This window comes from Globicephala melas, chromosome 11, assembly GCF_963455315.2.
Source record: "Globicephala melas chromosome 11, mGloMel1.2, whole genome shotgun sequence".
Taxonomy (NCBI): domain Eukaryota; kingdom Metazoa; phylum Chordata; class Mammalia; order Artiodactyla; family Delphinidae; genus Globicephala; species Globicephala melas.
This window is the reverse complement of record NC_083324.2, coordinates 63,256,251-63,278,286: the sequence shown is the minus strand read 5'-3', so window position 1 is coordinate 63,278,286 and position 22,036 is coordinate 63,256,251. Positions and strand designations below refer to the sequence as shown.

The window sequence follows — 22,036 nt, the reverse complement described above, 5'->3', positions numbered from 1 at the left end:
ATTTAGTGAAAAGTCTCCATCTCAGCCCTGCTCCCCAGAGGCGGTAACTGTTACCAGTTGCTTGTAACAGATTATTCCAGAAGAAATCGATGCCTATTTACAGTCTTGTTTAACTACCTGGGGGTCGTGGCTGGCGACTTCAAGTGCTGCCCCCACCAGCACACCACCTCCCTCACATCTTTTCCCCTCCTCCTCTGCTTTCCAGGGAACCCCACCAAGAGCCCTCAGCCAGGAAGACACCTGTGCTATGACAGCGACAAAGGCCAAGAAGGAGAAAGTTGAGGACTGCTGACAGCCCCGCCTTCTGTCCGGGAGCTGCTACCTCGACCTCAGGCCCTCCCTCCTCTTGTGGATTTGCGAGTTGTCCCCTTCCCACGCTGAAGCATGGTGGTGCAGGACAGCATGGACACCCCTGGCGTGCCACTGGAGCCCTTCCTGCACCAGGTCGGAGGTCACCTGAGCGTACTGAAGTATGATGAGTACACGGTGTGTAAGCCCCTCATCTCCCAGGAGCAGAGGTTCTACGAGTCCCTGCCACTGGCCATGAAGCGCTTCACTCCGCAGTACAAAGGTGAGTGTCTGGGAAGTCCCCTGTGCTCAGTATCCCCGCATGGGGCCAGCACGGGGCGGGCGCACACACGTGCCACCTCCTCCAGCACAGTGTGTTGAAGTGTTGCCATGGAGACCTGCCCCTCTCCACAGCCCAGCTGGCCTTCACAGCCCCAGTTTCTCTAAACTCTTTGAGCCTCCAGGCCTGGAGTGTTATGCCATTTGGCGTCCTACAAATTAGCTCAAGCCATCAGGCTTCGAGGAATTGAGAATGGGATAAAGTGATTGCCTAACTCCACCCCGCCCTGATGGGGCATCCCGGTCTGTGCTTTGGGAGTGCCATGGCTGGGTCCTGTGACTGTGGCTGGTAAACACAGGACAGGTGGAGACCTCCTTCACCTCCCTCAGGTGACCCAGGTGCATGGCAGGAGCCTCGGGTCTGAGACAGGTTATGGAGGGGCTGGTTCACAGTGTGTTTGGGAAACCAGAATTCCCACCCTCATCCAAGGGCAAAGCCGGGGCATTTCCGCAGTGTAGCTGGGGAAACGGTGCACGGAGCAGTGTGTGTTCCGGATCTGAGCACAGAGTAGGTTCCGGGGAGAGAAGGCTGGGGTGGGGGGGAGGGCTGCTGTGTGCTGACCTCCGGACAGGGGCACTCTGTGGGCCGCCAGCATCCGCAGGGCAGGCTGTTTTGTTCACATCCAGCCTTCGGTAAAAGCGGTTCACAGGGCTCAGGGCAGGACTCTGCCAGCCGCGGGCCCACAAAGGGATACATACTCAGAGAAAAGACCTCCTTTAGAGGATTTTAGACCTCTAATATGTCAGTTAAAAACTTACCTGCATTTCAGTGATGTGGATAACTGGGAAGGATAGGGCCTGTCTTCATCGGTGTTTCTCAAAGTGGGATCAGCCAACTTTACCAGAATTGCTGGTGTGTGTGTGTGTGTGTGTGTGTGTGTGTGTGTGTATGTGTGTGTTTAAATGCAGGCTCCCAGTGTGTGTGTGTGTGTGTGTGTGTTTAAATGCAGGCTCCCAGGCCCCATTCAAGACCTCTGAATCAGAATCCCTAGGGTCAGGGCCTAGGAATCCGTATTCAGCCTGCTCCAGATACAGACCCACTGAGAGGGGCCCAAGGCCTTGAACCCTGGGCATTGCTTCAGTCATGGGCTGCCAGCACCTCTGAGAGTCTGAGATAAGACAAATGAGAGACAGGGGCAGATGGCTGGTGTACAGCCTTTGCAGGCCTCCCCGGGGGCCCTCTGGGGCCGCAGGCCGGTGTTGCCCATCAGCTGTGGATCACTGCCCATCTTGTCTGAGCACCCACTGGAGCTAACATCTGGCCCTTCACAACTGAACTCAAGCCAGCAAAGGGGCGGCAGGATCTCGGGTGGGGTGGCCTCCTGCCCGCAGCATTTCACGCTGGTTTGACACAGCTCTGGAGCTGAGACAGGCTGCCAGGGCAGCCCCAGGCAGCGCGGGGAAGTGAAAGAGGCCGGTGGGTTTCCAGGACCACATCCCGGTGCCCTCCCCGTTCCCTGTCTGCACAAGCCATCCTCCATTTGGCGGGGGGCGGGGGGGCGCGGGGGGGTTAGGACCGTACCACTCTGGGGAGTCTTGGGCACTGTCGACTCTCCAGACCCCTCCTCTGCCCTGCTTCCCTCTCAGGTTGGGCCCATCCTGGTACCACCGCCTTGGGGCCCTGCTAACTTGATACATTAATCTGAGGCATCACTTCACGCATCAGTCTTTGCCTGGGGCTTCATTCAGGAGATGATGTTTGCAAACAAGTCGGGAGGGGCCGGGTCAGGGAACCACAGGACGTCTCGCAGGTGAGACCACGCAGCCTGGCTGAGGGTGAGGGTGAGGCAGAGCCCATGGGCTGGCGTGACACCCAAACAGGAGGTTTCGATGATGCAGAAACGCTGACTCCCTCGCCTGCCCGAGCACGGCCGGCATCCAGGCGCCACCCAAGGAAGCGCACGTCTGAGGAGACATGAGAAAGGCCCAGAACTGGGAGCCTCAAGCCCTCAGACGCCAGGGCCAGGGAGCTGAAGTCAGGTTTGGGATGGGAAAGGGTCCCCCGAAGAACCTCAGGCTGTGCGGACATCTTGTTTCACCAGAAAAGAAAAGTAATATCGGCCAAACCTTAGTGTTCACTCAGTGCCAGACACACTGGAAGCAGTTTCCATGACTGACTCGTTTAATCCTGACAACAGTCCTCTGAGGAAGGTGTTTCTATCATCCCCATTTCACAGGTTAGCAAACTGAGGCACAGAGAGGTTACCCAACTTGCCTCAGGCCACACAGCTAGTGAGGCAGAGCCAGAATTCAAGTATGGCTCCCAAGTGTGGGCTCTCAGCCCCCCAGGCCGGCTCCACCAGCGACTATCACTGAAGAGACAACTCCTCAGATGCCAGTGCTCTGGGGTCACCCAGCCCAACGCGGGAGGGGATGTGACTTGCCCAGGGTCACTCAGCTAGTGACCTCAGGTCAGGGGAACCCGAACACCCACAAGGCTGCCACAGGGGTCTCCCTTTTCTTGCTGGTGGGAACAACCCAGAAAGAGAGGCTGTTCCTGATGTGGCCGCCGCATGCCCCAGAGCCCACCCTCTTCCTTCTCACTCCCTGCACGGTGACGGCAGTGGACTGCTGGGCAGGCACGTCGTTCCCAAGGGCAGCTTCCCTGTGCCAGGAGCTCATCTTGGACCTTTTGCTGGGCTCCTTGGGCATGACAGCGTCTTGAGGCTGTGTCCGTCTGCCTCCCAGTCTGCCCATCGGCTTTGGGTGAGTGAGGACATACTCCTAGGTCAAGTTGGTAGTGGATGAGCCAGATTCATATTACAGACGGCGGCAAATAAATGTTCTCATGAGCTTAAAAATAAGTACATGACGGAATATTCATGGAAGCTGCTCGGCCAAATCGAAATTGCTGAGATGCTCTGGGCACGTCAGCCAAGGCAGCGAGCACTCCTGTCTGCCCAGCTGACATGGTCACAGTGGAGGTGCTTGGGGGCACTGGTGAGCAGGCAGACAGGGCCGGGGTCCCCCACTCTCCTGGCCAGGCAGGGGCAGCAGAGTGTTGGGAGCCCGTGGGCTGCCAAGTCCCCATGGACACCCAAGGCAAGCACAGAGGCCAGCCAGCTCCCCCTCTTCTCACACCTGGAGGGTAGGCTCTGGGGCCTGGGAGTGGTTCCCAGGCCAGTCCTCCTCCCTGGAACAAGCACAGTGACCCTCCCGCCAAGAAGTCTAGGCTGGAAATGTAACACCGTATCCTTGGGCTTCTTGGCGCTTCCGGCCCTCGGCACTCTCACGAGGTGGTGGCATCGTAGCCTCTCCGTTCGCTCCTGTGGAACAGAATGACCAGAACAAATGTGACTGGGGACGCAGCAGGAGTGTGCCTCGTCCACACACGGGTAAACATAGCGTGATGACACAGGACTCTCCCGATTAAGTCCCAGGCCCAGTGCGACAGCCTGTTGCGTCTCCCACATTCACGGCTGGCGTGGCCTCCATCCCTTACCAGCTGTGTGACCTCGGGTGAGTTATCAATCTCTCTGAGCCTCAGTGACCACAGTCAAGTGCCTTGCAGGCTTACTGACCAACAAAATGCACATAATGCTGACACACAGTAGGTGTAAAAGACCAGGCAGTGGTTATTACCACCGTACTTGTGTCCCTGACCTGCCATCAGCCCCCTGCTCTCATGAGCAGGACAGCCCTCGTGGGCTCGGTCTAGGGATGCAGGCTACTGTCCAGGTAAACTACAGAATGCTCTGTCATGATTACTTCACGGGACGCTGGGGCCTGGGATGAGCTAAGGAAGAGCAGAGTTTTTTAAGGAACTGGAGGGAACCAAAGGTCACGCTCAGGCTGCAGAATTAGGGCACTGGGAACCTGAGATGACAGGCCTGGCCCAGGGAGACCACTGAGCTAGGCACAGACGGGCCTGGAGCATGCCTCACTGAATTATAGAGCAGCCCTGAAAATGAGTGTCTGCTCTGAGCAGCCCAGGAGGGCCGGGCAGGGCCGCACGAGGGGAAATCAGCTGCCTTGGCTGCTGGTTCAGCAGAAATGATCACTTAAACGCTGAGAAGGTGACCAAGTGGCCGGGGGAGGAAAGCAACACCTGGGAGGATGTGACCACAGACAACCCTCCCCTCTGTCAGGGTCCCAGCGGAAAATGAGCAGTACATGCCAAGGGAGTTAAATAAAGAGAATTTGTCAAGGGACTATTCACAGAATTGCACACAGGATTAAGGGAACAACTGGGGAGACTTCCCTGGCAGTCCAGGAATTAGGACTCCATGCTTCCACTGCAGGGGGCATGGGTTCGGTCTCTGGTTGGGGAACTAAGATCCCACATGCCATGCAGGGCTGCCAAAAAGAAAAGGGGGAAACAACTGGGGATGGTGAGGCAACCAGGGAGCGGCACGACTGGAAGACTGTAACCAACCCCAGGCCTGAAGGGCCAAGGTGAGGGCGTGGTGGAGTTGAGCAAGAGGGAGGCTGCAGAGAAACACAGCCACGGCAGAGCCACGCCGCAGCAGGGAGGGAACAAGTGGGATAAAGCCCCAACCTTTCTCCTCCCCTCCCCCCATCTCCAGCCAGTGTCCCTCATTGGCCCAACTGTCAGGCAAAAGAGCCATTGGTGCAGGCTTCCCTGGTGGCGCAGTGGGTGAGAGTCCGCCTGCCAATGCAGGGGACACGGGTTCGTGCCCTGGTCCGGGAAGATCCCACATGCCGCGGAGCGGCTGGGCCTGTGAGCCATGGCCGCTGAGCCTGCGCGTCCGGAGCCTGTGCTCCGCAGCGGGAGAGGCCACAACAGTGAGAGGCCCGCGTACCGAAAAAAAAAAAGAGCCATTGCTGCATGCCAGAGTCAGCCCCCAGGCACAAGATGGATGGAGAATGGGTTGATAGAAGAAGGAGCAAAGAGAGGGTCCTCATGGCATCAGCTGCAGGAAGAACAGGGAGCAAAGGACTCTGTAGAGAGCCGGTTCTCTCAAAAACATTCGTGTCGCCGTCTCCCGGGCCACGACCATGAGTATCTTCCACCTTCACCAGAACTCTGGCGAGGCTGGGCACCCAGAGAGGGAGGGCTGGACCCTGCCACCAGAGCGAGAAGTCCAAAGAACACCAGAGAGCCATTAACGTACAGGCCAGAGCCAATGACCTGACCTGGTCAATGTCCTAAAGGAGAAGCTCGGCTAGCGCATGGGTTCACTGGGTGTCCTCACATCCTTCGCTATCACAGCCAGCGACTGGAGTAGGATGTCATGCCTGGATTACAAACACCGGTGGTTAGGTGTTGTAACCATTGGAGAAATGGTTGTTGTAATCCATTGGAGAAATCTCACACGCCTTCTGTTTTCTATCAAAGAACCACATTCTGTCCATAATCTTCACGTGCTGTGCGTCTAACCGAAGGCAATGGCGAACGTCAGTGTGAAAGCCAGGGATGGGGGGAGGATGAAAGAAGGGGCAACCCGAGCACCAGGAGGCTGTTAGAGGAAGGCTTCCTGGAAGAAGCTGCTCAGATACAGGTTAACAGAGGGGAGAGCCAGGGTGTCGAAGGAGGCAGAGGACAAGGGGCAGGAATGAGAGGAGCCCCCGGCTTCCCTCACTGCCACTCAGAGGCGGGGGCCCTCTTTGCAGAGGACCAGCTCGGATGCCCCCAGGTTGGGCCCCGGTGGGGTGCTGCGGGGTGCCTGGGTGGTGTGCTCGCGCACAGAGGAGTGGAGGTGTGAGGACAAAATGTACGCAGCTGCTTTGTTTCAAGCATGGAGGGGCAGGGAGAGGTGACGAAGCAGAAGCTGTACCAGCATCCACACGAGGCCATTTCCGCAGGCTCCGCAGCTCTGGGCTCATTCTGGAACAGGATCGGGTTGAGGCCAGTCCCCGTAGCTCTTCCTTGAGAGACGAGCTGGGGAAGGGGGGCAGCTGACCACTGCCATTAAACTATAGCTCAGAAGGACATCACACTGCATCCACTCCGTAAATGTCATCTGGTTTCTCCATCCCTCCCCTTCTGCAGGCACCATCACCGTGCACCTCCGGAAAGACAGCCGAGGCCATCTCAGCCTGGTTGCCAACCCACTGAAGGAGATCCGGGGGCCCTTCCAGGTCTCCACGGAGTCGGCGGCCGTGGCCATATGGCAGACCCTCCAGCAGACCACCAGCAGCGGCGGTGCCCTCCCCCTCCCCCAGTGGCAGCACACCCAGCTGGCACACTCACTCAAGGAGAGGTGAGGGCCACTTGGCAGGATGACAGAACCCGGGCAGCACGTCCCTAGCAGGCAGCAGCACTGCTCCCACCTGTGCCCAGGCCGATGGCTCCCCCTTAGGGCCAGAGCCGAGCAAAGGAGAAATTCAGATGAAGGCTCTGTCTAGAATAAGCCACGTGACCAAAAAAAAAAGGAATGCATTTTCTTTGGTGCCCCTTCTAGAGGGAGGATTTCAATGCATTTCATCTCGGAAGTGGATGCACACGCCGAGTCCTATACAGAGCAGACACTCAGTGTATATTTGTTTCATTAAATACCTGTTTCACTGAGACCATGAGGTGTCTCTGGAGGGGGAAAATGTGCAGAGCAGAAACCCCAGAAGTGTTGACATAAAGGAAAAGTGTGGCTAATGCCTCCCTAAAATCATCTTCTGTAGCGGTCAAGACTGGAGAGGAGAGAGGTCAACTGCAGTGCTCCGTGGGGCTCAGGATGCCCAAGGTCCCTGGAGAGTTCTCAGATTAGCTGACCTTTCTCAGATGAAAAGGATCCCTGGGGATTTTTTAAACGCTTATGGGAAACAAAAGGGAGCTAATACAATTAAAGTACCTCCCTTCCCCAAGGATCTAATTAAGCCTCCTGGATTGGCGTCAGGAAGCGGTGCATATTATCTCCATGTTACAGACGGGGAAGCCGAGATGCAGAGGGCAGGAGAGGGTGGACCAAGGACCTATGATTCTTCCCCCCATGGCATCTGAAGCCACAGTAACAGCCTAACCTCCAGCCTTCTGATTCCAGGCAGGGTCGCCACCTCTGTACTGTGTTGCCTCCAAAGGGAGGTAATGACCCAGGTCATTTACAAGTGAATTTAAACCGCCTCAGCCCCCTGAGGAGGTGACATGCTCCAGTGAGTTATTCCGGACTTTAGAGACCCCTGCGAGGCCTGCAGCATGGCCTGATCTGGTGCCCCGGGGCCTGAGCAGGGCCGGCAGGGCACTCTAAGGTCCTGCAGGCATCCTGAGAGTAGCCAGGGAGAGTCCACATCAGGGTTCAGCCAGGAGAGCCCAGCCAGTCACAGGGGCCCTGACTGTCGTGTGCTCCCCTCGCCCGCAGCCCAGCCACAGCACTCCTGATGTCCGAGCTCCACCTCAAGGCCCAAGTCCCCTCCCTGGTGGAGGATGTGAACGGGAACCAGACAGAGAGGAGAAGCTTTAACCCGTGGGGCCTGCACTGCCACCAGGCCCACCTGAGCCGCCTGTGCGCTGAGTACCCTGAGAACAAGAGGCACCGTATCCTTGCCCGTGACCCGCCCGCCCGCCCAGCCACCACTGCGCACGGTGCTGTCAGGGGCGCGGGGCGGTGAAGGGAGTGATAGACAGACTTTTCGGGGCAGGGCCAAGGGAGGTGCGGGTAGGGAGAGACAGCCTGATGTGAGAGAGAGTGGGAGGCACAAGCCCTCCCACCTGGGACCTGGGAGAAAGCAGATCTCTCCAAAAGAAAAGCCAGAGGCTGGGGAAGGAGGACTGCGGGAAAAGCTGAACAGAGTAACCCTGTTTGGGCCACTGGCTGTGTCTCTGCCACCTGGGCAGTGGGGATGGACAGGGCTGGGGTCTCTGTGGCCAGATAGGAAAGATGACTGCCACGCTGGGTGGGGGTAGGGGCGCGGGTTCAAAGGGAGGGTGGGTCCCTGCACCCATCCTCCCTTTTACACCTCCCACAAACTCAGTGAGCAAATTCAGGCTTGAAATGCCCCCCTTTTGTCACCTCTGGGCTCCTTCCCGCACACCGGTGGCTGGTTTCTCTGTATTTACTAAGACACATCTGCAGCCCTCATCCCTAAGAAGCTTTTGCAGGATAACTACTCCGCTGAAATTAATATTCCTGCAACTCATCTCTGAAGCTAATATCAACCCACTTCTCCCCAAAAGGTATTGGCCCATTCAGTGACTCGAGGTTTTAGCCTTATGATTTTCTGCCATAACATGTAAATTGGGCATGGCCTGCCAGGAATTTCACTCCTGAATTTAAATTACAACCTCAGAGCAAAAAGGAGAAGGAAAAAAAGCTCACATCCTCATCAACTCCCCCTGAATAAATGGACTTATGAAAGCAGCCTGCAAAGTTAATACCCTGAATTCTTCACAGCGACTGACAGGCTGGTCTGTAATGAAAGAAATGGGAGTGAAGGGATGGGGCTCAGAGGAGGGAACCTCCAGCCAGCTTCAGAGGCCTGCTAACCGCCTCCTGTGGGGCAGTGGCCTTTATGTCCTCAGAAGCCTTCCTTAAAGTAGCATGACCAGGGTTCCTGCTGCTGGAAAATGTCGTGTCACAGTACAAGCATCCCTGCATCTTAGACCTGAAGATGGGGACCCGGCAGCACGGGGACGATGCGTCGGAGGAGAAGAAGACCCGCCACATGAGGAAGTGTGCACGGAGCACCTCGGCCTGCCTGGGCGTGCGTATCTGCGGCATGCAGGTAGGTGGGGGACATCTGCGGGGCTGGGCATCCTGGCATGTCCGCTAGGGGCAAGGATGTCTCCCATCCAGATGCTGCTGCCCCCCGCAGGACGCTTCATTTTGTGGGAGCAACAGAGACGGCGGCCAAGCACCTCTTTCACCAAGAAAACGTGTATCCTGGTCTAGGACACACTGGGTTTTTTAAAGAGCGCCTTTCAGGATAGTGATATCAAAACCCCACCATTTTGGGGGAATGTAAATTGGTGCAGCCACTATGGAAAACAGTGTGGAGGTTCCTCAAAAAACTGAAAATAGAATTGCCATATGAAAAAAAAAATTAGAATTGCTATATGATCCAGCAATCCCACTCCTGGGCATATATCTGGACAAAACTGTAATTCAAAAAGATACATGCACCCCCTATGTGCGTAGCAGCACTTTTCACAATAGCCAAGACATGGAAAGAACCTAAATGTCCATCGACAGATGAGTGGATAAAGAAGATGTGGTATATATATGTACAGTGGAATACTACTCAGCCATTATAATGCCATTTGCAACAACACGGATGGACCTAGAGATTATCATACTAAGTGAAGTAAGTCAGATAGCGAAAGACAAACACCATATGATATCACTTATATGTGGAATCTAAAAGATGACACAAATGAACTTCTATGAAACAGAAACAGACTCACATAGAGAACACACTGTGGTTGCCAAGTGTGGGGGGAGGGATATATTGGGAGTTTGGGATGAGCAGATGCAAACTATTATACATAGGATGGATAAACAACAAGGTCCTACTGTATAGCACAGGGAACTATATTCAATATCCTGTGATAAACAATAATGGAAAAGAATGTCTATAACTGAATCCCTTTGCTGTACAGAAGAAATTAACACAACATTGTAAATCAACTGTACGTCAATAAAATTTTAAAAACCACCATTTTTAAACTCATCTCAGGATCTCTGGCAGTTGGAACTTTCCATGTGACCACGTTGGTCCTGCCCACGTTGAGAGCAGACCTTTGATGACAGTGTGCGGGCAGGTCTGGGAGAGAACTGAGAAAAAGCTTCTCTGCGTGCTCCGTTGGTTCCTCGTTCTCTTGAACCATGAAGCTGAACCCTCTCCTTCTCAGATGCCGGCAGGCAATCTGCTCTTTGAATCCTTATTGGCCATTTCCTGTTCTTTCTCTGCTTTTTCTGCTGCTTCTTGCTACCTCTTCTCCTTAACAAAGTGGGAAGGTCGTAACCTGCAAAGCCCAGCAAAGGAATGGTTAATTTTTTATTGCCCCGACTCCACACTTCATTTTTGCTGTTCTGATGTGGCTTATAGCCAAGGCTGCAGGAGGACAGGAGGAAATAAACTTCCTCCAGTGGCTCACTCTTAGAGTCTATCTACTAAAGCAAAACCAGACACGGATTTGATGGTAATCGTTATAGCTTTCCTTAATTGAAACTGCCACCCCTTGAAGCTGGAAGTTGAGTCTATAACTGTGTGGCACAGATGTCCCTAGGAGGCTTGGAATACAGTCCTCAAGAGAGTGGAGCGTGACAATTTGTGGAGTACATGGAATCTCTCTCTGGACCGCAAACCTTCTGAAATTGATCTGATTTATTTACAAAGAGATGCCTGTCTTGTGCTTAGGAAGGCTAATTGTAACAGCTGATCTCCAGCCCTCCAAAGGCAACACCAAGTCGATGGTATCGTTTTGATTTTTTTTTTTTTTTCAATTCCTGTTCTCTGTAAACATATCATGTAATCTGAAGGCAGGGAAGACCTGAGAAACTGTCTTGGTCAGGTACGGGCAGCCCTTCCCAGGTGTGCCAGGCAGAGGTGTGCCAACTCACCCTCTGGCCATGCCAGCCACTGACCTCCGTTCAGCCTCTGCCCGCCTCTGTCATCTGAATGAAATGGGAGCGGCTGCCACTGTCTCCCCCCTCAGCATCTCTCCTCCATCTGCTCCCTTCCGGTGGCCAAGACGTGACAGGGGAGGGGAGAAGGGCTGACGCTAAAGAGAGGAGCCACCAACCCCGCAGAGCTGCTGCGAACCTTCCCTGCTCCATCCAGGCTCCCCTCAACCTCACTGGCTGCCTGAAAACTCCATCCACACCTGATCTAGCCTGTCTTTTCATCTCCAAACAATTCACCCCACTCTACCCCCAGAGCCATTACGGTTTTCTTAGAATCTGCAGAGAAAGGACTTCATAAACTTTGTTGGGGGAAATTTTAATCTGCTTGGCTTTCCAAGGCCATTGGCTGTGATTTCAGATTCCCACTAAAGCTTTCTCGCTTGGGTTTGCTAATATTTAAAGAGGGCCAGAAGCCAGCGTTTAAATCATGGTTTGGAGGTTGACATTGGAAATTCACAAGAAAGGAGATCCAAACCTTTTCCTGGTGGGCGGAGGGTCACCTTCATAGGATGAAGGATCTTTAGACCTTGGATTCCTATTAAAGGCTTGCACAGAAAGCATTTTAAAATGTAAAAGTTACACTGGTGCTTGATGAAAGATCATCTTGCCTGTCATTGCAGCCATTCTTGCCCTGCATCTCTAGAAATCTGTTTATATATTAGGTAGTTTGTGATGCTGCCACTGTAGCAGATGTGATTTTTTTTTTTAAGTTTGCAATTCTTCACATTTTCTATCTTCTTTTTAATGTAAGGTTTATCAAACCGATAAGAAGCACTTTCTCTTCAAAGACAAGTACTACGGAAGAAAACTCTCAGTGGAGGGCTTCAGGCAAGCGCTTTATCAGTTCCTACACGACGGGACCCGGCTCCGGATGGAGCTGCTAGAGCCCATCCAGCGCCAGCTCCGGGCCCTCCTCTCAGTCATTAGGAGCCAGAGTTCATACCGGTTCTACTCCAGCTCTCTCCTCATCATCTATGATGGGCAGGAGACTCTGCAGACGCCCCACGGCAGCAATGTCGTCAAAGTTGACATCCGGATGATCGACTTTGCTCACACAACATACAAAGGCTCCTGGAATGAACACACCACCTACGATGGACCAGATCCAGGCTATATCTTTGGCCTGGAAAACCTCATCCAGATCTTGCAGGATATTCAAGAAGGAGAATGAGACTTGTTGGGTCCATCCAGATTTTTCTGGAGGATAGCTCTCCAAAGGGGCCTGTTGGTAGCTAGGGTAGTCTACACACCCCTGAGATGTGTCTGTAATAATTATACCTACATTCAAAAGCCATCTCTATACATGGCAGGCTATACTAACAGCTGCTAAGGAAACCAGCTCTGGAGGCGATTCACGTACCCTGGCATCTCGCACTCATGCCAGTCGTCGTAGGCTGCACAGCAGGATGAAATGGTGCCTTTCTGGAGTAAAGGGTGGGGTGCAGAGGAGTTACAGGCCAGCATTGCAGTGAGATTCTGGAGTATTTGCATTTAAAGATGCTTTCTTTTTGTCATGCTGCAGTCTCACAAGCTGTAAGGCAAAAAAAAAAGAAAAAAAAAAAACCTTACTTGAGGAAGCCTGGAAGAATGAGTTCCCTAGTTATCGTTTTTCTGCTCACATGGGCTGCTGGCTCCCAGGGCAGACAGAGCTAACGAATGTCTCTTACCTTCCTCAGAGGCACTGTTGGTGGGGCAGGGTGAACTGGGACGGATCTGCCTATCTCACCAGCTTTGTCCCCAGGTTCTGAATGGACAAGGACAATCCCAGACACAGTGCTGGCAAACCAAGACCCCTGCTTCCCCATTTTGGCCCGTGGAGAGGCGGGTCCTATGGGAAGTGATGATTTTGTCAGATTCTGACCATGAAATGCAGCTTCCGGTGGGGGTGAACTGCACATAAGGAAGATGTGAACTTCTACTCTCCAGTTCTATTTATTTATTTAGGGGGTGGGGTGGGGGAGTCAGAAGAGAGGAGCCTGGAGGACCCAGGAAATCAGGCAATGTTTATGAGACGGGTGGACAAGTGTAAATACGGAACTGAGAGCAAACAGTTCTAATTAATTCCTTCTTCTGCAGCGTGGAAACCTATTATAATGCCCTTGAGTCAAGCCTGAGATACATTACCCAATTAGGGAAATAAATGTGTTAATAAAATTGCTGAGGTCACCAGTGATTATTTGGTGTGCATTATTACCCTTTCTGTTTGTTGATTCTGATCATCATACTGTATGGTAATTCCAATTTATGGGTGATTAAAGTATACACAGCAAGAACACTTCACCGATTTCCTTGTAATCCTTCAGGGAATCTGGGTGAGAAATGGTGGCTAATAAAATATCTGCGTGTATCACAAGGCGGGCACCATACCTGAGAAATCAGTGGTCCTTTCACGTGAACCTTATACAGTGCAAAATGAAACCATTTTTGTATTCTCATAGCTAATTATCATCAACTTTCAAAAATCCGCACCAAAAAAAAAAAAAAAAAAACCACACCAATAGAAGGAAAGAGTGCCTGCACAATAAAAACTTTTGTTTAATTTTAGTTTACATTATATGGATTTCCAAGCAAGGTAACTCGCCTACTCATGTTTGGCCGAGGTAAAGATGTGAGTGATTTGCATGCCCTACGTCCACGGTGGAGAATTGAGTCAAAGCACGCTGAGTGGCAAAAGGAAGTCAGCCGAAAACAAAAGATTTGCTCATGATGAAAGGGAGCCCGACATACTGCTTTTTCTGGGTCATTTCCTTGCTTGAGAACCTGGTACCACATCAGCCGAGTCCAAAGCTCCCTGGCTGAGCTTCTGATTTCTGTCCCCATTCTCTGCCTTTTGTGCTGTGGGAGCTGCCTGAGGCTGAGGGGAATGTCAGCTGGAATCTAAGTCTTTTCGGACCGGCCACCCATGGGGCTAGCCATGCGGCAACTGCTCTCCGTGGCTGGCTCCATCTTCCTGCCCATGTGATGACCCGCTACCCCTTTACCCCACGGTGCCCTTCATGGGCAGCCTTTTTCCTCCTCTGCAAATCTTCTGAGGTTCAGCCTAAATGATTCTCTCCTCCTCCTGAAGATATCACCAACAATAGTGCAGTTTGCTGCAAGGGACAAAGTTGGCTACCGTTTTAGACTGTTCTTCCTGGACTCCTGGACTCAGGGGCAACTGTGGTCTGGAAGCTTGTGTGAGGCTTTGCAGATTCAGCAACTTGGCTGAATGAGTCCACCCAAGTATTGCAAATCTGTGTAGAGGGAGAAGAACAGAAAGATTCAGAGAGAAGAGAAAGTGATGGGTGTGTATGTGTTTGCTTCCCAGTCTGAGTTTACTGAAAAATGGCCAAAGGGTGAGGGAGCCCCAGGTATCCAGCAATCGGTGAGCACAGCCCTGTCCTGCTCAGCTGTTCCCTGCTGATCTCTTTGCTAAGCGCTATGGATGACCCAGCTCTTGGGAGCTCAGATTCTAGTTGAGGAGGCAAGAAAAACACAAATGAACTGACCACAAACCACACAGTACATACCCAAGGATACAGCGGATTAATCCGCATGGTACAGATGATCAATCCTGTAATAAAGTTGAACAGGTTTGCGGAGAGCTGAGTCATCACGGAAACTTGGAGGAGGTGAGACTTCATCTGGGCCATGAAAGGTGACAGGAGTGGGAAGGGGCTGGGGCGTTGGTGAGGGGTGGGGAGTGGAAGGAGGGAAAAATCCAGCAGGCTCGTGAGTCTGGCGACAGACCAGCCCAGTCAGGGTGGGGGTTTTGTGGCTGGGAGTAGAAGTGAGCAAAAAGATGGAGTGAGCCCAGATGGTGGAGACCCTTGGAAATCTGGCCAAGTATCTCATTCATTTGTTCGCGATTTCATTCATCTGTCCTTCCTTCCTTCCATTCATCCACCCAACAGATATTTTCCGAGTGCCTGGTGCCTGACGCAGGGCCTTATAGGAAACCAGGAAGTGTGAGGATTGTGATGTCATCCTTAAGAACCTTATGACTTAACAAGAGAGTAAAGACCCTCATGTGAAAATATCACGGGTGCTTCAACAGGGGATGGGGGCCGTTTGCTTAGCAGTGCAGAGTGCTACACAGGAGAGCAGAGGCACTGAGGACTCCCTGCCACATGGGGTGATCACAGAGGTGAAGCTGAGCCTTGAAAGGGAGGCAGGTCTGAAAGGTGATCAAGAAGGGCGGGTGTTCCAGGAAAAGGATCAACAACTACAGGAACGGGGAATCAAGCATTCTGCTCAGGGCACAGCGAGTGGCCTGTGTTGACCACAGAAGGATGATGTACGGGGCACCGAGGGAGATTAAGATGGAAATGGAGAAACCCCAGAATGTGAGAGTTAGAAAGGGCCTCTGGGGGCTTCCCTGGTGGCGCAGTGGTTGGGAGTCTGCCTGCCGATGCAGGGGACATGGGTTAGTGCTCCCGTCCGGGAGGATCCCACATGCCGTGGAGGGGCTGGACTCATGAGCCATGGCCAGTGAGAGGCCCGCGTACCACAAAAAAAAAAAAAAAGAAAGAAAGGCCTCTGAACCTTCCACCTCTACTGCTAGCTCTCACCTGGAACACTGCAAGAGCCTTTCTTCTCCAGACTGGGGAGCTCTCTTCTTTTTTGAACTGAGAAACACACAGGTAGTAGTCAGAGGAGGATAACTATTTGCAGACAATCTCCAAATATCAATGGCTTCACATTTCGATCCATTTGGGTTGGCAGAGAGTCTCTGCTCCACACAGCCATCCAGGGATCCAGGATCCTTCCATCCTGTGACACCACCATCTTCAACCACAGTCCTGAAATTTAGACAGCATGGAGAAGGCAGACCTCACATCCCATCCTGTGGCCCTACCCACATGGAGTCGGGGGGCTGAGATTACTTTAATTGTGTGCACAGGATGAGGAAATGGGTTTGATGAGAACCTAGCGTGTCTCTACTGTAACCTTTCTCCATAAACCTCACGTCAAATTGATACCTGACTTATGGGGAGAGAAACAGAGACATAAAGAGCAAGTGGGGGGCGTGTGGGGTTAGCAGGGGACTGTTAGCGCCAGAACTGGGGGTTCTGACCCAGACCCTCCCCCAGGCTGTGTCCTCACACAATGAGTGTGCCCAGAGTGCTGGCAGATTGGCTTAGCTTCTCCCCAACCTCAGTTTCCTCATCTGTCCCACGGGACTTCTGACTCGGTCCTCAAGACAAGTGATGGGGAGAAGCAGCTGCTCCTGACCCCCCCACACACACCGGCTGGGGTGCAGGGACAGGGGCAGCCTGGGAGACAGTCAGCCAGCCCCAACTCTGTCCCTCTGGAGTCCCCTGTGTGATTGAAGAGGAAGCTCAAAAGCAGAGTGTTATTACAGCTTTTCCATAATGCAATGTCATCAGGAAGGCCTGGGCCTCTGGGCAGCACCCTGGCAGCCCCATCACTCTTCCCAGCTGCACAGAGCCTTTTCGACCATGCTGGAAAGGGCAGGAAGCAGTCTAATAAAACACATGGCAAGGCAAGACCACTCTCAGCATCTCTTCAGAATGATCTAAACTTCGGACTTTTGATTTAAATCTACATCCTCTGTGGCCAAAACATAAAACAGAAGATGAGGGAAAGAACAAAAGTGAAAGTGTGGGTGCCAAGAATCAGAGGGGAGGGAGGGAGGGAGGAAAGCAGCTCTGGGATGACACCAAGTCAGGCGCCGGACAGACAGGCTGACTTGCACCCAGGTTGGCTCCTTTCCATTAGGCCTTGCTCAGAACCCCTCCCTTCTGTCACTAAGCTGCCCTGAGATGGGACAGGAAGTTTGAGAGCTCATCCTAGAACAAACTCCAGAAATCTACCCAACCCCGATTTGCCCTTCACCTTTCTCCCTCAGACCTCTAAAGAGGGGGTGGGAATGTTCATTGCAGCTCTGTTTACAATAGCCAGGACATGGAAGCAACCTAAGTGTCCATCGACAGACGAATGGATAAAGAGGATGTGGCACATATATACAGTGGAATATTACTCAGCCATAAAAAGAAACGAAATTGAGTTTTTTGTAGTGAGGTGGATGGACCTAGAGTCTGTCATACAGAGTGAAGTAAGTCAGAAAGAGAAAAACAAATACCGTATGCTAACACATATATATGGAATCTAAAAAAAAAAAAGTGGTTCTGAAGAACCTAGTGGCGGGACAGGAATAAAGATGCAGACATAGGGACTTCCCTAGTGGCACAGTGGTTAAGAATCCGCCTGCCAATGCGGGGGACACAGGTTCGAGCCCTGGTCCAGGAAGATCCCACATGCCGCAGAGCAACTAAGCCCGTGTGCTACAACTACTGAGCCTGTGCTCTAGAGCCCGTGAGCCACAACTACTGAAGCCCATGAGCCACAACTACTGAAGCCTGCGTGCCTAGAGCTGGTGCTCCGCAACAAGAGAAGCCACTGCAATGAGAAGCCCTTGCACCACAACGAAGAGTAGCCCCCGCTCACTGCAACTAGAGAAAGCCTGTGAGCAGCAACGAAGAACCAACACAGCCATAATTTAATTAACTAATTAATTAATTTTTTAAAAAAAGATGCAGACGTAGAGAATGGACTTGAGGACACGGGGAGGGGGAAGGGTAAGCTGGGACGAAGTGAAAGAGTGGCATAGACTTATATATACTACCAAATGTAAAATAGATAGCTAGATTCCATATATATATGTGTTAGCATACGGTATTTGTTTTTCTCTTTCTGACTTACTTCACTCTGTATGACAGACTCTAGGTCCATCCACCTCATTACAAGTAGCTCAATTTCGTTTCTTTTTATGGCTGAGTAATATTCCATTGTATATATGTGCCACATCTTCTTTATCCATTCATCCGATGATGGACACTTAGGTTGCTTCCATCTCCTAGCTATTGTAAATAGAGCTGCAATGAACATTTTGGTACATGACTCTTTTTTTTTTTTTTTTTTTTTTGCGGTACGCGAGCCTCTCACTGCTGTGGCCTCTCCCGTTGCGGAGCACAGGCTCGGGACGCGCAGGCTCAGCGGCCATGGCTCACGGGCCCAGAGGCTGCACGGCATGTGGGATCTTCCCGGACCGGGGCACGAACTCGTGTCCCCTGCATCGGCAGGCGGACTCTCAACCACTGCACCACCAGGGAAGCCCTACATGACTCTTTTTGAATTATGGTTTTCTCAGGGTATATGCCCAGTAGTGGGATTGCTGGGTCGTATGGTAGTTCTATTTGTAGTTTTTTAAGGAACCTCCATACTGTTCTCCATAGTGGCTGTATCAATTCACATTCCCACCAGCAGTGCAAGAGTGTTCCCTTTTCTCCACACCCTCTCCAGCATTTATTGTTTCTAGATTTTTTGATGATGGCCATTCTGACCAGTGTGACATGATATCTCATTGTAGTTTTGATTTGCATTTCTCTAATGATCAATGATCAATGATGTTGAGCATTCTTTCATGTGTTTGCTGGCAGTCTGTATATCTTCTTTGGAGAAATGTCTGTTTAGGTCTTCTGCCCATTTTTAGATTGGGTTGTTTGTTTTTTTTGATATTGAGCTGCATGAGCTGCTTGTAAATTTTGGAGATTAATCCTTTGTCAGTTGCTTCATTTGCAAATATTTTCTCCCATTCTGAGGGTTGTCTTTTGGTCTTGTTTATGGTTTCCTTTGCTGTGCAAAAGCTTTGAAGTTTCATTAGGTCCAATTTGTTTATTTTTGTTTTTATTTCCATTTCTCTAGGAGGTGGGTCAAAAAGGATCTTGCTGTGATTTATGTCATAGAGTGTTCTGCCTATGTTTTCCTCTAAGAGTTTGATAGTTTCTGGCCTTACATATATGGAATCTAAGAAAAAAAAAAGGTCATGAAGAACCTAGGGGTAAGATGGGAATAAAGACACAGACCTACTAGAGAATGGACTTGAGGATATGGGGAGGGGGAAGGGTAAGCTGTGACAAAGTGAGAGAGTGGCATGGACATATATACACTACCAAACGTAAAATAGATAGCTAGTGGGAAGCAGCTGCATAGCACAGGGAGATCAGCTCAGTGCTTTGTGACCACCTAGAGGGGTGGGATAGGGAGGGTGGGAGGGAGACCCAAGAGGGAGGAGATGGGGGGATATATGTATATGTATAACTGATTCACTTTGTTATAAAGCAGAAACTAACACACCATTGTAAAGCAATTATACTCCAATAAAGATGTGAAAAAAAAAAAATGAGAGAGGGTGGGCACAAGTAGGCTGGGAGACCTCGGTTTATTCTAACGTCCTTTCTCTTCAGATTCCTTTGGTGAGAGATGACTGGTTGCCAGGGCCTGTTGTCAGATAGTGACTAGTGCTTGGAGGGAAAAGGGGACCAAAACTGAGAGGGCTGCTACTTTGAATGGGGACCAGGGAAAGCCTCTCTGAAGTGGCATTGAGTAGAGAGCAGAGTGAAGGTGGGGAGGCAGGTCCCTGGGGCAGATGACAAGATATCTCAACAGAGCTGAGGGGTCTGGATGTATTAGGCTGAAATTTAAGACCCCAGCGTCTCCCAGCACACCTCCAACACATACGTATCTTGAAAAAAAGCTCACCTCCAGAAAAAGGCAGCAGTCTGCTGCCAGCATGACCCTTCCAGGGGCATTAAATGACTAGGTCCTCCAGTGCAAGTCCGGACCCACTTTTGTTTTTTTTTTTTAATTTTTGCGGTATGTGGGCCTCTCACTGCTGTGGCCTCTCCCGCCGCGGAGCACAGGCTCCGGACGCGCAGAGCCCAGCCGCTCCGCGGCACGCGGGATCCTCCCGGACCGGGGCACGAACCCGCGTCCCCTGCATCGGCAGGCGGACTCCCAACCACTGCACCACCAGGGAAGCCCCCGGACCCACTTTTAATGGTAACACATCTGGGTACTGCAGCCAATCATTTCCTCCAGTTGAAGAAGCTGAAAGAAGAAAAATCAGGCAATCGTGCCCCACAATACAGCTAAATATTTAATTCGGTTTTAATGTTTACATTATTAACAGCAGCATTACAAAATGATATTTTTACTTTCAAGCGATTTAAATGTGCGATTCGGTGTTTCAATGACTGGGATCATTATAATTTGAAAAACTGAAGCAGCGCTCCCTCCCTCCACTCTCCTCCCCCTGATGGTGCCTGGTTTCTATAAAGAGCTAGTAGGGCTCCATAAAGCCCAGATACCCATCCTAAATGGATCGGGAGGTACAGCCCCGCTGGAGTTTTTCAAGGAGCCAGGGGAGGCTGCATTCAGTGTGGAATGAGCGACAGTCAGCAGGTGGGTGTTAACATGGTCATCGACTTCCGGAGGGGCTGGCACTGCCAAGCCACATTCCAGGCGACGCCTATTAATGTGCCCAGAATGGCACCCGGTGACTGACAAGCCAGTGAGCCCAGACTCAGGCTCCAATCACCCACAGGCATGGGGGGGCGGGGGTGACAAGGTAAAACAAGGCCAGAGATGCCCCCAGTGCCCCCTGGGAAAATACAGAAACACACCATGAGTGCAGTTCACAACGATAATGCTGCACGGAGGCCTGAAGAGGCATCTGATGGAGGGGTAAGTGCACGGGCTCTGGAGTCAGTCAGCTGGGGTCCAGGTCCAGGCTCTGCCACTTACCCACCCGGTGACCTCGGCAAGTCCTTGTCCTTTCTGTGCCTCAGTTTCCAACTCTGTAAAATGGGGATAAAAGTGGTACTTTTCTCTGAGATCCATTGTGAGGACCAAATGAGTCAATAGGAAGGCCTTTAGAACAGTGCCAGGCACACAGCAAACACTCAGTACGTGTCAATTTATCATTGTAATTCCCATTTTAAGATGACGAGCTGAGGCTCAGAGTGATTAAATAGCCCACCCAAGTTTGGCTGCTCCAAACGCCTTTGCCTTTGCTGCCGCTCTACCTGGAAGTCGCTTTTGCCCCTCGTGTGACTCAGGTCTCTCTCAAACACAAGCGCCTCCAGGCCACCCGGGCCCCACCCCCACCCCATCACTGTGGATGTAGCACCCTGACTTGACCCCTCCCTGGCACTTATCACATATGAAATTATCTTGTTCATTTACTGAAGGACTGAATACGTATAAAGCATTACGATGATTATTGTTATTGTTATGGTATGTTTGCTTGGTTGTCGTCTGTTTCCTCCCACTTAAATGTAAAACCCGTGGGATCAGGGCCCTCACCTGTTTTGTCCACCACGTGGAAGGAGCTCAGGGCTGGCTTCGTGCGTTTGTGATCTGAAGGCAACCCCCCGCCCCTCGCCCCCGGGTTAATGCTCTGTTGTTACTGTCTTGAACTTTTTCATAATTTTTAATAAGGAGCTTCACATTTTCATTTTTCATTGGGCCCCCACAAATTGTATAGATAGTTCTGGATGAATGAGCGAGTCCACATTCCAACCCACGTCTATCAGCCTCCACAGCCTCACTACTGAACCATCAAGTCAGACAAGCCTGCAGTGGGGGGAAGAGAGGTGGGCACTGAACCAGGGCGACCACAGGCTGATCCGGAAGATGCTGTGCTGCGGAAAGGAGAGCCTTAGACAGAGGCACTGGTTCGGGTTTCCCCTGCTCCACTTGTTCTTCTCAACCTCTCCTTGTGCTTCCGCTTGTGCCTCAAGTTAGGTGAAAGCCATGTTACTCTTTCTCTTGCTGAAGACAGAGGGACCTCTGTCCCTGCCTCCCAAGACACCTGTTGGCCAGCCAGGTGCTCTTCAAAGCCACAGCTGTGATGGGGCCTCAGGCAGACCGACAAGGCCTTGGGGCACCCAGCACAGCCCTAGGTGCCTGGAGCTTGATACTGATAGTAAATAGATATAACCCTCCTCTTTGGGCCTCGGGACAGCCATCAAAACTATGTGGTTATAAATATGTTACCCAGTCCAAGCTCACTGCACAACAGGCCAATAAATCGAGAGACAAGTTGT

The 22,036-nt window shown here is 51.7% G+C and overlaps 1 protein-coding gene across 1 annotated transcript; it reads left to right on the top strand.

The window, feature by feature from the left end:
- The first annotated feature begins 277 nt into the window (after positions 1-277).
- IP6K3 (inositol hexakisphosphate kinase 3) lies at positions 278-12,315 on the top strand. The gene is made up of 5 exons (XM_030871045.3): positions 278-571; positions 6,581-6,791; positions 7,881-8,056; positions 9,068-9,243; positions 11,896-12,315. The coding sequence occupies exons 1-5, from the start codon at positions 385-387 to the stop codon at positions 12,313-12,315; spliced, it is 1,170 nt and encodes a 389-aa protein (XP_030726905.1). The 5' UTR covers positions 278-384.
- Positions 12,316-22,036: the final 9,721 nt, after the last annotated feature.